Raw genomic sequence first — 13,617 nt, 5'->3', positions numbered from 1 at the left:
CATAGCAAGGCTCTTATAGAGTTCTGTACAGTATTGGATTGGCTTAGATTGGATAGGTTACACTTGCAGTAAATGTTTATGTGGGATATAAAATATAGCAACATCATTCAGAGCATTCAGGAGGACAAACCTTATTCAAAGTGGCAATGCAGACAGTGGTATATAATGCCCAGTCGAGTTACAGAGCAGAAGTTAATGTACTTTCAACATATGTACCCTTCCTCTGTAGTTGAAACTGTAAGGCAGTATACGTTTTGATTGCAATGTAGTACGGCTTTTCATCAGATGATTGGTTTCCTCATGGTTCAACAAAATTTACAACTTTAGATGAAATTAAACAAAACAGCAAAAGACTAACAAACAGAAATCAAACTGGCGTGTGTGTAAAAGTCTTGCTTGATGTGAAAAGTTTCCTGCAATATCTTTCATGACAAGATGGCAACAAAGCAGAAGCGGATACATTTAAATACTGAACTAAAGGAGACTGTTGAAATAAAAGAAGAAGAACGGGTGAATGGCAGGAGGCTGCAGTCGAGTACGGCCTCCCTGTGGAAACAGGTAGTGGCGAACGCAGCCTCATTAAGCGGCAACCTTTGCATTTAGCTCCAGGCATCACTCCAGCTTGAGCAGTTCCACATCGAATATGAGTGTGGCATTCGGGGGGATGACCCCGGGGTGGCCTGTCGTTCCATAAGCCATATCTGGTGTGCAGGTGATTTTTGCCCTCTGGCCCAAGCTCATCTGTAGCACATAAGAAAAGGAAAACATGATTGTCACTGATGGCTACTTTCTGCTCAAGTATCCCAGTGAGTGCAGATAACCAAGATCCTGGAACTGAAACAGCTAAATGCAATCAGTCATTTCATTGCACCTGTGCTTTTCAAATTGGTGACCTCATAACTGCCAGCACGGCTCCACTCAATTCCAAGATGAGCACCAGTCTAATCAGTCAGATTATTAATTTAAGTAATCTGTGAGGATGTGCAGGGCCTTTAATCTCCAAACTATTGCTCTGTTTTAGACAGTTATTTCATATTTCTTTCCATGGGGGCTGGCTACAAGCAAAATACACCATAAAATGTGAGATACATCTTTTTCTCTTATTTTTAGATAGCCACTGGTTTCTCTTCATTTCACCAGAGCACAAAAATCAACACATGGTTCCTCAGGGAACAACCTACATTCATGATAGTCCAAACAGCATTGTATTTACAAGTGCATCTGTAAACTGCATTGCACTCCCGTCAGCAGACATTTAAACATATGGTTGAGGATCCCATAGAAAAAATGGTTCATTGTTGAGTCTCATTCCCAGGTAGTCAAATACACTTTGGATTTTGGTGTTCTTATCTTTGGGTTCCAATCTCTGATTCAAGCATCAACCATCCATTGATTATCAAAAATTCATCTTTTCAGGTCAAAATTATTTAAAACAATCCATCCCTCTTACAACAGAACGATACAGCACTGACAAGAACGAGAGCAGGACTAACTAGTTTGTGTAATTCCTTTAAAATTCACACATATAAATGAATAAATGGCCCTTTAGCTCAAGTCAAAGGGAAATTCAGTTGAATGTCGTGTAGTAATGTAATGAGTCACTCAATGCAACTAGCCAAAGTGTCAAGGAAGTGCTCCTTTAACCCTCCCGTCTTACCTGTGCGACTCCCTCTTCCCAGCCCTTAATCACTTCCATCCGTCCAATCCTGAACCTAAAGGGCTTGTTCCTGTCTCGAGAGGAGTCGAACTTCTTCCCATTCTGCAGCATACCTGCCACAGAGAAATTACATGAACAAAATTCAATGAGTTAAGAAGCATCCAGTTAAAAAAAAACTACTCATTAGTATTTTTATGGCAGTTTTGTCATTCATCAGCATGACGCCACATCACCGCACACCCTTTCCTCTGAAGCTGACGTTTTGGAATGAAGCATTTCAAGATTAAAGTCTGAGATATGATGGCGGGGCTTCTTATCAGGATCTTGGGTCTGTTTCAATTACCCAAATGAACAAAGGGAATGTGAATCAGGAAGCAATGGCCTAGTTCAACAGATTATTTTTGAAGTTAACTAGGCCATAGCCTGCCTGTATCTAGACCACAGGGAGAAAGAGGTAACAAAGGCGGAGTAGTGAAGGACCGCGCTCCTTCAAAACGCTGACCGCCATTAAAGCCATTAAACACAACTGTAGTCATAGAGACACTGTCTCCACCTCATCAGCCATAGCATGTCCTCACTGACTTCCCGTGGACACTTTCCCTTGAGGGAATCCTGAAGCAATGCTCTGCTACTCTGATAACTCATCTGAACCTTCTGACCCCTTTGACGTCATCAACAATGAAGACTTATTTTCTGTGCGCAAAGATAATTACCAAAAGAAAAACAGCAATATTCAGAGAAATTTAGCTGAGGTGCAGTGATCATCAATCATATTAAATGACTCTGAAAGCTTGCTCTTCAAGAAAGATTTCCATTTTACCACTTATGCTCTAGGCAGGGCACCAACAAATGAAGAGAATAACACAATCAGCCGGGTGATGATCTTGGATTTGGCTCATATTTTTACATCATTTGTCTCAACAAGGGGAATGAGACCAATATACACGTTCTTCCTTGTCAATTAGACCTTTCCGGGAGAAATACAAAATCCATGAAATACATTTACAGCAAATTAATAACAGACAATTGATTGTGGGAAATGAAAGGTGATCTGCCAGGTACTAAATTTCTTGCATTAATATTCATTTTATCTATAAATTGTATCTCAGTTTCGTATACATCAATATTGTGATGTAAAATGACATACAAATACATAAGTTAGCTCTAGTGCACACCTTTGCAAGGTTTCAAAGTAGCGAATTGAATTTTGGATGTAGCTCTTTGAGAGTCATTTGACTTATCTTAACTCCGTCGTAATTCAACAAGTGTGAATGCTTGGCATTTAAAGTTATGTGCTAACTGAAGTTTAGTGATGTGTCTGGCTCATCTGGTCATATGAACGTTAGTACTGTACTGCTTCTCGCCTTTCATTCTCCCTAAACTTAGTAGGTCCACCATTTCCAAGAATCACAGTAGGCCAGATATCAGCAGGCTGAGCTCGGTCCAATCGTGGAGTCATCAGGTGCACACATCAAGGCCACCTGCTACAGGGCATTGGAGCATTGGAGAGGCAAAAACCATCTTGCGTCAACTGCTTCATTTTCTGGCAGTGGTGGCTGCAAACTGCAAGGGAGCTCTGACTAGCAATCTACACAGGATCATATTCTGGGTGTTGCACTAATGACTCCTGGTTGAGGTGGCTGGGGTGTCTTCAGAGACTGCTTGCGTAAATGGAGGTATTTAACAGTACACCTGAAAACATCACAGTCTGTTGGTAAAGGCTTCTCCATGTTGTGCTAAAAGGTGCAGCTAACAACTCGGGCAGCAACGGCCATCAGAGGGCTTAATAGCAACTGGGACTGTGGTACACACTGGCAACTGGTCAAAACCAGTTTGAGGAAAAAAACAATGGAAAAACACCATCTGCTTTTTGTTCCCTGACAAAACAAATCCACAGCGGCACTGCTGCAAACGGAAATGTGGAGTCCAGTATTCCACTTGGTTACAGCATGGTGTGAAACTATACACTGCAAGCGCAACACACTGAAAGTCTCTGTAACATACTAGGCTATATTCAGTTCAGCACACTGTAGAGGAGCAAGCCTAAGTGAGTGCTTAAATGTTTCATTGTGGCTGTCAGACTGACAGACTTTCTATCAGGAAAGCAAAAACATCCAAAACAGCTCCTACACTACACTTGTATCAGTGCTCCGTTATCACTCTTTGGACAGCTAAGCACGGGTGAGGTGGGGTCTGCAAAAAATAAACCAGGACCCGTCCCTTCCTGAGGCTGGTTCCCACATTCGCTCCTCATGAAAAGCTTTCACTTGGTAGTACACTGGCTAAATCTGTAAAAAAGCTGTGGCGCACAGGGGTGGGGTTATTTTTACTCAGTTTACTGTATCCTGTCTCACCCCCGTCTAGGACGGCTGCCAGCACAACAACCCCCTTGGCCCATGGGTGGCTGAAATGAGACGCGAGCAAGGATATCTGTCTATGACAAACTTGTATGTGTTGCCGCATTTCACAGCTGCGGACACACTCGACTCTGTGGAAAGAATTAAACCTCGCTCATGCTTCATTATGTCAAGTGTGGCATACTGAGAGTAGGTGTGATGTGCAATTGGGAATATTTTCAACAAAGACAATTAACAGTAAATTCACTGCTGGATCACTGATAGCCTGAGAATGGTCGTCAGTAATGGCTTAAAAAATACTCTATAGTTGTCTTGGTATTTGACAGGCCTTTTATGACTTAAATGAAATAGTGGTCCACTACACCTAGAGACCAGAATTCAGCAAAAGCTGATGTTGATTCAGTTTTTCCTTTCTTTTTATATCTCAATCGCAACTCTTTTCTTGCTTTCCACTTCTCACAACAATCAAGCACAACATTCTCCCTTGGAAGATAAGTCTGGCATCTCCTGACATACAGCCCCATGTTGCAGTCTCTATTTCCGTGTCACACACCAAAGGCCACAAGGTCTCAACTTCAGCACGTTTCATGGTGAAGTGCAGAGCTCAAAAATGGTAAGGAATGACGTCCACATTTAGGTATGACATCATATCCAGAAGGCCTGCTGCTCCCAAAGCACATGCGTCTTGTCAGTGGACACCGGCAGGGCTGTTCATATCATAGTTTAGCCTCAAATTTTGTCAGTCATGAAAACGTAAAGGCTTTCTTCATATCAACTGATATCAAATCTGCTTCCACTGGATTCCTTCAATGAGAGACTGACACACTGAGAAATGATCCTGTGATTGCAGGATCGCTGGCTCAGCCTGGTGCACAAACAGGGCACAGGAACTGCATGTGCAAGGTGAAAAAGCCAGGAGTCAAAAAGATGATAACACATCTCAAGCCTGCTCATCTGTGCAACACTGCTGCTGATAGAGCTGTTGCTCTGTGAGCAGATCTGAAGTCAGCCGTGACAGAAGCAAGAATGTTTGTGGAAGAATGAGCAGCTTTTCTAATTACTTTTTCCTGCCACTCTCATGAAGCCACAGCCCTCAGCTGCCTCACAGCAATGAGAACTCTGCTAATTTGGGCGAGCGCAACTCTCACCAGAGTCAGAGGGGGTCACTCATGAATCAGTGTGTCTATGTGCTCCAGCATATATGTGTGTGTGTGTGTGTGTGTGTCTGCATGTCCCAGAAGTGAAAGTGAGGATTAAAAAGGCATGGCAGTGAGAGAGAGTCAAAGAGTTTCCCTGAGAATAAGGTTCCATAAAGCTAAATGCTGGAAACAGAGTGGTTTCAAATCCCATTATGTACCCTTAGTGTTCATCTGCGCTCTGCTATCTGGAAAACTAACACCAGCGGATGGAGCAGTGGAGGGGGCAGTCTGTGGCTCTCCACTAACAGCCAGATGGATGTCTCGGACAGGCTTATGTTCCAGATCTACAGCTAACCTCTATTACTAGTACTATCTCTTCAGCAGATCTTGAACTAATCTTGTATTTGAGCCTCTAAATAAAACAAATTTGTGTTAGCGTCTGTCGTTACCACAGCATACTGACCTGAACACTGAGTCTCCCATCTCACACCATTATTCCTTTCGCTTTCTTACAAACTCCTGGATAACTAACTCACAGTGGTTGACTGCACCAACGGTTATTAACCAGAACAGAAAATTGTTTCACCTGGGGTTACTTTCTGTCTGATGTCCCCTTCAGTAACACTAGCTTAGCATAAGTAAAAATGCAGAGAAAATCAAAATAAAATGAGAAATACCTATTTCAGGCTTCCTTATATGAGGAGTGACTTGCCCACATGTGCATACATGCCTTACTCAGAGGTGAACACCGTACAGCTAATACTACTAATTACAATCCAAATGCTTTAATTTTCTCTGACAAAACAACATTCTTGGACTAATCTCCTGGCTTGCATTCAACACCAAGGTCTTATTTTCTCTAGAGCTCTACCTTCAAATACCAGCACGTTTTTTTCTACCTACCCAAAGAGAATACATTTCCCCTGCTCATACAATAATATATTTATAGCTCTTTTTGTGCAAAGTCCTTGCTTTGGCTTAGCTCCGCATTTTGCGTGCCACTGCTTCCAAAATACCAGGAGCTTATGGGTAAATCCTGTGCGAGTCGAAAAGGAAAAGCATAAAGAGAGATGTGGAGGACTTGTGTAAAAACTTGGCTGAAGAGTGGAAGCTGGAGACTGATCTTTTAAAGTACAGAGTTCATGCTAAACAAGCACAAGGGTCACCCCCAAGCTCTGCTACATCCTGTTCCTTTCAGAAACATGATCACAATAATGGGGTGACAATGGAGGAGAGGAAATATGCACCTAAAATAAGCATAATCATAGAGTGAGTGATGAGCTGATGAAGACTAAAACTCATTATCTCCTTTTGTAAATTTACTAACCAAACTGCAGACCACCAGCCAAAGAGTGAGTGAATACCAAGCCCCCACTGGGCAAGTCTGAACACTAGGATGAACTATTTCTCAACTGCAGCAGCTTTACATGCTGAGATGTATCATTTCCAAATATAGCATAATTCATTACTGCAGTAGCTGATCTCTGCAGAGATCAGCCCCAAAGGGGAAACATGGTTCATTTTTCCACCAGGCCAAAAGGTTGAACAACTTTCTGACTATTACCACACACGTTTGTCAAACATAGCTGCAATTCCTACATGAAACTGAAGCACACATCAAAGTGCTATAATAAAGTCGGTTGAGCCGTGCAAACAGTTTTGCAACAGATTAAGGCAATAATATGAACTCATTTGAAACGACAGAAAGGAAATCCCTATCATCAGGGACAAGCGACAACAGGCTACAGACTAAACATATGCACATACAACAATATTAACACAATTAAAACCGGTTTACTATGAAGGCGATGTCACGGATGAGTGCAGTAACTTTTAAAAGCATGTAACAATGCTGTGATACTCAGACAGACTGATGACATGCGGAATAGGCGTTGTTTACTTTCTGTCTGACCTAGTTGTCTGGACTGCCAACCCTGGGGCACCAAATAACCCAAATTTATTTCCCAAAAGTCTCGCCGTCTTACTGCCCCCCACCCTCCACCACACACAACCCCAATCTGATAACAAACAGGAAAATCAAAAGCATATCTGTATGTGCATGTGGGTGCATGATTAAGCTATGTGTCAGATTTCATATGATATACCCAATGTCTTCATCAAAAGAAAAGAAAAAGATTTTCTGAGTGTTGTGACAGCCTCACGCTGTCTGAAACTGTACGTGACACACAGCTACATGTCTTGCAGACTGTGCTGATGGCGAATTCTGGGCTGCAAACTGTGTTGTGCTCCCCACACACACACACACACACACACACACACACACACACACACACACACACACACACACACACACACAATGTTCTCTCGCAAGAAAAAAAAAACCCCAAAACGAGACAGGAAAAACGTGTGGTTCTCACAAATGCCACAAACAAAGAAAGAGTCAGTTACCTATGTAATGAACAACACATGTCTGGCCCTTCTTTGGGAACGTTCTTCCTGTTAAAACGAGAGAGAGGAAACGGGGGTTATTGTGTGCTCGTACGGGGTTAATCTCACAGATTATCCGTGTCTGGGTTACGTACAGTGAGGTGTTTCCTCGCACGAATGCCATACTTTTCGTATACCCGTGGACACAGACAGATGTGCGTATGTTAGCCCCATCCTCATAATGCAACTTTAGCCTAGAGGTTTCATTTTTCCAGGTTAAGGGGCTATCGGTTAATTACAGCACTAGTAAATTAAAAAGATAGAAATAAAGGCTGAGCAGCCTCTACCATGAACTGGGCAATTTCTCAATTTAAAGAGACTTGCTCGTCAGAGTTAACAGTTCGTTAGTAGAATATGGAGAGTTCGAGAAATATGCCTTGCAAGCGTCAAGTGATGATCAATAACACAGTAAAAACTGGCTTTATAGACCCCAAATATTATCCCAAACACTGCTATTAATAGCTAGATATCAAAAGATTAAACTGCCTTATGTTCTATATCACTGAACTCAATATTCTATGCAAGTTATGTTGCTATTTAATAAGATTAGAACGACACTCCGGGGAACAACCGATCCCCGACCTCACCACCACCCCCGCATCAAGGCAAGCACAGGCGGATAAATCAACTTACCATCACCAGGAGATATTGTCTCGACTTCTACACCCATGGTTGTGCTACTTCAAAAATGAGCTCTAAAACATACAGCCTAAAAAGCCGTTTCGAAAGCCAGTGTTACCCGTTTTCGGCGACAGGTCGGGCTAGATTGGTGGTAACCATGCATTCACGGACCACTACCGACCAGTGGCCACAGCCAACCGTGAGACAGCCAAGATATCTTCTGGTTCGTGGCGAAACAGCGTCGAGATCTTCAACTACATTATGTACGTCGTCTTCCGTCTTGTCAAACACTTGCGCCACACGGTGGGTAAGCTAATTTCAAGTGAGTACATCAACTCAGTTGTCTTATGCCAGTTTATTTTCATTTTTCGTTATCTATATTTTTTATCATAGAAAATGTGTTATGTTTTATTTCATTTAAATCACCCACAATTAGACGTTAACGCACGCAGCGCCCTCGAGCGGGCACAGTAGCAAAAACAAGACGATTACAATTCAACTACATATCCCACAATGCACCGAAAATGTCAGTTAGTTTTGCTTCCGAGTAACATAGAAATTGACGTTCGAGACACATTTCAGCCGGCAAAACGTGAATTAATAGATGGAAAACCCACATTCAGTGTGTCACACGGATTCGTCGTGAGTTGTTTGTGGTTTTATAAGGTAAGCTTAGATTAAAACAGTTGATTTTGATAGTAATTTTTAGTTACTGCGCTACATATGAAGGATAACAAAATACACAATTTTTTATTTGGTATGAATTTGAAAACTTTTGTGTCTCTGAACGGTGGCTAAGTTTTAGCTGAAACTTTAGCTGCTTTTCATGTTAACCACACATGTAGCGTTAGTATAACTTAGCCTCTGTAAAGCGACGTTAGCATTCTCTTATTACATGCTGTGTTCAAGTTAAAATTTAGTTTTAAATTCATTTTCTTTGTCTTCTTCGTTTAATATCCTTTTTGATGAGGAACTGGTTGATAAGGGAACGACCTAATTTGTCGTAAGAGACGTGGCACTTTCACCTGATTAAAAAGAGCAAATTCTGTGAAGAGACACTCCCACTCAACACATAGTCCTGTTAAAGCCCTGAGGTCCTAACAGGACCTCTGTGTTGTTAAGGTCATTTAGACGTAAGCAGCTATAAGTGTTCGTCACACTGCCTCAGCTCAGGCAGAGGGGATTAAGGCATGTACTTGGAAGACGCGAGAGAGGCTTTTGCTATTCTTAATCTGCATAGGTAGCAATAGCTACTCGTGTGCAGGATCCATTCAGATCACATACAGGTGTCTGTGATCAATATCAACTATCTGAGTGACATTTTTTTCTTTTTCTCTTTGAACAAGCTTCTTCATACTTGCCAGGATGGATCTTGGTAAGGCAAAGCTCCTCAGAACTGGTCTCAACACTCTACATCAAGCCATCCACCCTGTGCACGGGATAGCATGGACGGACGGCAAGCAGGTCTGCCTGACTGCTCTCTATTTCATCAATGGCGAGGTGAAGTTTGGGGACACCAATGTCATTGGGCAGTTTGAGCATGTCTTCGGGCTCTTCTGGGGCCCACTCTGCTGCCCTGACTCCCCTGCCTTGCTGGCCGTTCAACACAAGAAACACGTTACTGTGTGGCAACTGCAGCTCAGTGCCCTTGAGCAGAACAAGCTACTGTGCACTCAGACCTGTGAGATGAGTGAGCCTTTCCCCTTGCTGTCCCTAGGCTGTGTGTGGCATCCTAAACTGGATATTCTGGCTGTACTGACCAAGAGGGACACTTCTGTGCTATTTTCTGTCAGGGTGGATAACAGGAGAACCAAAGCAGACATCAAAGGTAGTGGACTTATTCACTGTGCATGCTGGACTAAGGATGGCACGCGCCTGGTGGTGGCTATCGGCAGTGCTCTTCACTCTTACATCTGGAATGACATCCAAAAGAGTCTGGTATCCTGCTCTTTCTGCCCCATCTTTGATGTGGGAGGCTACATCTGTGCTATCGAGGCCACGGGGGAGGGTCAGGTAGCTGTGGCTACAGAGCTGCCTCTGGATAAAATCTGCGGGTTAAATGCCGGCATGGCCTTTGACATGCCGACAGAGACTGAGTCCCAGCAAGACCACGGTTCACATGTGGTCATGTCAGATGATGACAGCATTCTGGACTCGCGAAGGAGATCATTTGAGTCCGAGAGGTGTTACATCCCCAGTTCAGGCCCCCTAGACCTTACCCACATATTGGCAAGGCACCGTCGCTCAGATCCCAGCCCCCTAATTCACCTGCGTCGCCGAGACACCATGACAGGCTCTGGCCAGGACTCTTCACACCTTATCCTGGTCACCTATGAGCGTAAAGTCACTACCACCCGCAAAGTCAGCATCCCAGGGATTTTGGTTCCAGACATTGTGGCTTTTGACCCACGTTGCTCCACAGTTGCAGTGGCTTCCAACACTTGCAACATGGTGCTTGTGTACTGCATCACAGCCTCTGCCATGCCAAACATTCAGCAGATCTCTCTGCAGACAAATGACAGGCCCAAAGGAGTTTGCTTCCTCAATGACAAGATGCTGCTGTTGATGGTGGGCAGGCAGAAGTCCAGTGATCCTGCCTTCCTTCCATCCTCTAACACAGAAAAATATATTCTTCGTCTCTTTGCCAAAGAGTTGATTTACGATGGAGAGACTCCTACCGCACCATCCCCCTCCGCCGCTCACAACCATGAGTCCACTTCTAATTTCTGCCCGAGGATTAGGAGGCACTCAGAGCACCTATCTAAGGATGACAGGGAGCGCCCAGGGATAAAGGACTTGGTGTTGCCTGGAGGGGGAGTAATTCGTTCACCTGGAAGCAGGCGCAGGCTGGTGGAGGAGGTGAGGAGTGGCGAGCCCAGCCCCGTCACCAGCTCCGTGGACTTCTCTGACCGAGCGTCGGACAGGGCAGCATCCAGTGCGTCTTCTGTCACCGTGGAAAATTTTGATATGGATCACGTCAACCGCATGGCTAGCCTGGCGGTGGCCGGCCAGGCCAGCAGAGATTCCAGCCGGGCCAGTTCCCCTCGACTCGAGCCGTCGGACAAGCTTCACACAGAGCCAACGCTGCCTATGCCTGAAAAGACATCTGGCCCTGCCAGGGAACGTTCCCTTGAGCAGCTCGTTCACAACATGGAGAGGCTTTTTACACGCTTCGCAGATGTGCAGCAGTGCTTGACTGAAATCAGAGATTATACCCAGAATGGGAAGAAGGCCCTGAGTGTCTACCCTAATGCCTGTGAACCTCCTTATGTCAATGTCACATGCCAGGTATAGTTTTACTCACTACATTTTCTCTGTGTATTTTATTGCACAAGGATAATAACCATAGCTAGAGAGGTCGAGACACACTTTCTTTTAAAGTGTGTCTGTCATGAGCTACTTCTGCACAGGGGCCTTAAACAACTTAATCAGCAGCAGTTGCCACTGTAAGGATAATGTGTTAACAATACACAAATCAAAGCATGTATGGTCTTTTAGATTATCACTTCTCAGATTGTGATATTGATTAACTGCTATAGCAGCATTTATAGCTTGATTTTTTTTCAATTTCCTCTGGATGGCAACTACATCTCTTCACTTTGTGCTTTTTTGTGTATTTGCAGAAGCAGTTATCAGAAAATGTGTTCATTGATGAGCGGAGGCCAGTGCTGCTGTGTGATGGGAAGCTGTGTCTGCGTGCACTCCAGGAGCTCTTCAACCTAACTATTGTGGAGATGATGTATGGTATGTGCAGTCCAGATATATAATATGTACATTTATTCCTCCACTCACTTGGTCTGGTGTCATAAGCCTGTTTAAACCTTCAGAATTGGATTGTATTGAAGAAGCCGTATTGAACCTGGCTTCTTAATGCATTTCACATTGCTTTGCCTGTGAGATTAAACCTGTTGTGACACGGGGTGTGCAAGGTTAATAAATTTAAACGTGGCCTCTTAAGAAGGTCTCTCCTCTGTGAGTATTTTCAGAAAGCTTGTGTGATGGACTTCCGTCTTGACCAATAGCATTTTAAAACCTTCAGGTCACCCTTTCGGAATTGTAATTGATAGAGAATCTCATATTTTATTGTACAAACCTAGACAACACATTCTAGCATTGTTCCTCTGTTAACATGTGTAAGCTATAATTGGAAGTGATTAAAAGCCTAGGTCAGATTACAAGGTTTTAAACAAAAGCAGCTTACTACTATGTAATGTGCATGGTGTTTTGTTGCTGTAGCAAAAACTGACTGTCCCTAAAGGAAGACAAGCAGCAAGTCATAGCTATCACAAGCTACATTTTGCATTGGTATGGCACCTCATTTGATAATTGAACTGAATTCAGGTGAACAGAAAACCGTGCTTATTCAATAGTCTTGCATCATTTTTCATTTTTTTCCCAGGTCCGTTGTGGATTGTACTTGTGGCAGATGCAGACGGCTTCGTGCCTCTGACGTTCAAGCCCAAAGAGGAACTCACAGTGCGGAACGGGAAGCGGAAAACTAACCTGCGGACTCCTGGGAGTCCAGAGAGCTCCTGCCCATCCAGTCCAGCCCCCAGCCAAAACCCCAGCACAGCCACAGAGGCCTCCATGTAGTGCCTCTCAACACAAACCTCAATTTATGGACCCTTGCAGTTGTTATTTTGATATATTTGACTGGATCCAAATATGCAAGGCAGAGTGGATGTGGCATGAACAAATAGAGCCTCACTAATGCAGATCATCAGAGTTACATGTCAAATTTATTTTTGTACTAAAAAAACAGTAGTGATTTGAAAAGGCTTGCCTGTTGAAATGTGATGTTTACTTGTTGCTGCTTTGTAATGAAAGGTTACCTGAAAGAAGTTTGAGCACTGAGCCACTGAAGGTTTTTTGCTTTTTCAGATTTTTGTTGACAAAATGCAGTGCAGCTGTTGAAGTCTAATCCTTCGTTAAAGCAGGACACAAATTGTAGTGCCATGGCACAGTACTAACATTTTGTAGTTGTCCTGATGTCTTGGAACAAGAACAGATAGAAGCTTATATGTGACATGTTTTGTTTTGGTCTTCGTGTATGAAATTCAGTTTTCACCCATTAAATTTCTGGGTTAGCACTTCTATGCTGAATAGTCCCACTCAAATGTTCCAAGTGTAATTTGCTATATAACTCTATGGAAATATGTAAAATGATGAGGAGAACACAGTTAAAGCACTTTTTTCAGATGCAGTTATGTTACGACAGACCGCTAGAGGGGAAAGACTCAACAGAAACTTTGTGGTTTTTGCTGTACGGTGTCATTCGGGGTGTTATAGAGGACCAAATAAATGGAAAAGTGAAAAGGAAAGGGCAGCTTTATGAAAATCAGATTTGCCGCTGTGCTCTCCTTTATTTCACCTCAGCAAAGAGACACAACACTCA

At 43.3% G+C, this 13,617-nt stretch overlaps 2 protein-coding genes across 3 annotated transcripts; one reads left to right on the top strand and one right to left on the bottom strand.

Annotated features, from left to right (window-relative positions):
• Positions 1 to 476: 476 nt before the first annotated feature.
• On the bottom strand, positions 477 to 8,373 carry fkbp1b (FKBP prolyl isomerase 1B). Its single transcript, XM_046373197.1, has 4 exons — positions 8,235 to 8,373; positions 7,563 to 7,610; positions 1,658 to 1,770; positions 477 to 741 (listed from the first exon to the last, which is right to left on the bottom strand). Exons 1-4 carry the CDS (start codon positions 8,269 to 8,271, stop codon positions 613 to 615), a joined length of 327 nt encoding a protein of 108 aa, XP_046229153.1. The 5' UTR covers positions 8,272 to 8,373; the 3' UTR covers positions 477 to 612.
• A 27-nt stretch (positions 8,374 to 8,400) lies between these two features.
• On the top strand, positions 8,401 to 13,563 carry LOC124050534 (WD repeat and coiled coil containing). 2 transcript variants are annotated; one of them, XM_046373195.1, is made up of 4 exons: positions 8,401 to 8,529; positions 9,569 to 11,510; positions 11,846 to 11,966; positions 12,622 to 13,563. In XM_046373195.1, the coding sequence occupies exons 2-4, from the start codon at positions 9,588 to 9,590 to the stop codon at positions 12,813 to 12,815; spliced, it is 2,238 nt and encodes a 745-aa protein (XP_046229151.1). In that variant the 5' UTR covers positions 8,401 to 8,529; positions 9,569 to 9,587; the 3' UTR covers positions 12,816 to 13,563. The 2 variants fall into 2 exon arrangements, with proteins under 2 accessions (XP_046229151.1, XP_046229150.1); XM_046373194.1 differs by lacking the exon at positions 8,401 to 8,529 and adding an exon at positions 8,734 to 8,888.
• The last annotated feature ends 54 nt before the right edge of the window (positions 13,564 to 13,617 follow it).

Source organism: Scatophagus argus, chromosome 19 (genome assembly GCF_020382885.2).
Source record: "Scatophagus argus isolate fScaArg1 chromosome 19, fScaArg1.pri, whole genome shotgun sequence".
Lineage (NCBI taxonomy): Eukaryota > Metazoa > Chordata > Actinopteri > Scatophagidae > Scatophagus > Scatophagus argus.
The sequence above is the reverse complement of the archived record's forward strand: the minus strand, read 5'-3'. Positions and strand labels throughout refer to the sequence as shown.

Excerpts from the sequence above, each read along its gene's own strand:
- LOC124050534 (XM_046373195.1), top strand. The coding sequence starts at position 9,588 with ATGGATCTTGGTAAGGCAAAGCTCCTCAGAACTGGTCTCAACACTCTA. Across the intron at positions 11,511-11,845 it reads ATGTCAATGTCACATGCCAG|AAGCAGTTATCAGAAAATGT; the intron begins GTATAGTTTTAC and ends GTGTATTTGCAG. Across the intron at positions 11,967-12,621 it reads TATTGTGGAGATGATGTATG|GTCCGTTGTGGATTGTACTT; the intron begins GTATGTGCAGTC and ends TTTTTTTCCCAG.
- fkbp1b (XM_046373197.1), bottom strand. The coding sequence starts at position 8,271 with ATGGGTGTAGAAGTCGAGACAATATCTCCTGGTGATG. Across the intron at positions 1,771-7,562 it reads ATGTGTTGTTCATTACATAG|GTATGCTGCAGAATGGGAAG; the intron begins GTAACTGACTCT and ends TCTCTGTGGCAG. Across the intron at positions 742-1,657 it reads GGGAAGAGGGAGTCGCACAG|ATGAGCTTGGGCCAGAGGGC; the intron begins GTAAGACGGGAG and ends TATGTGCTACAG.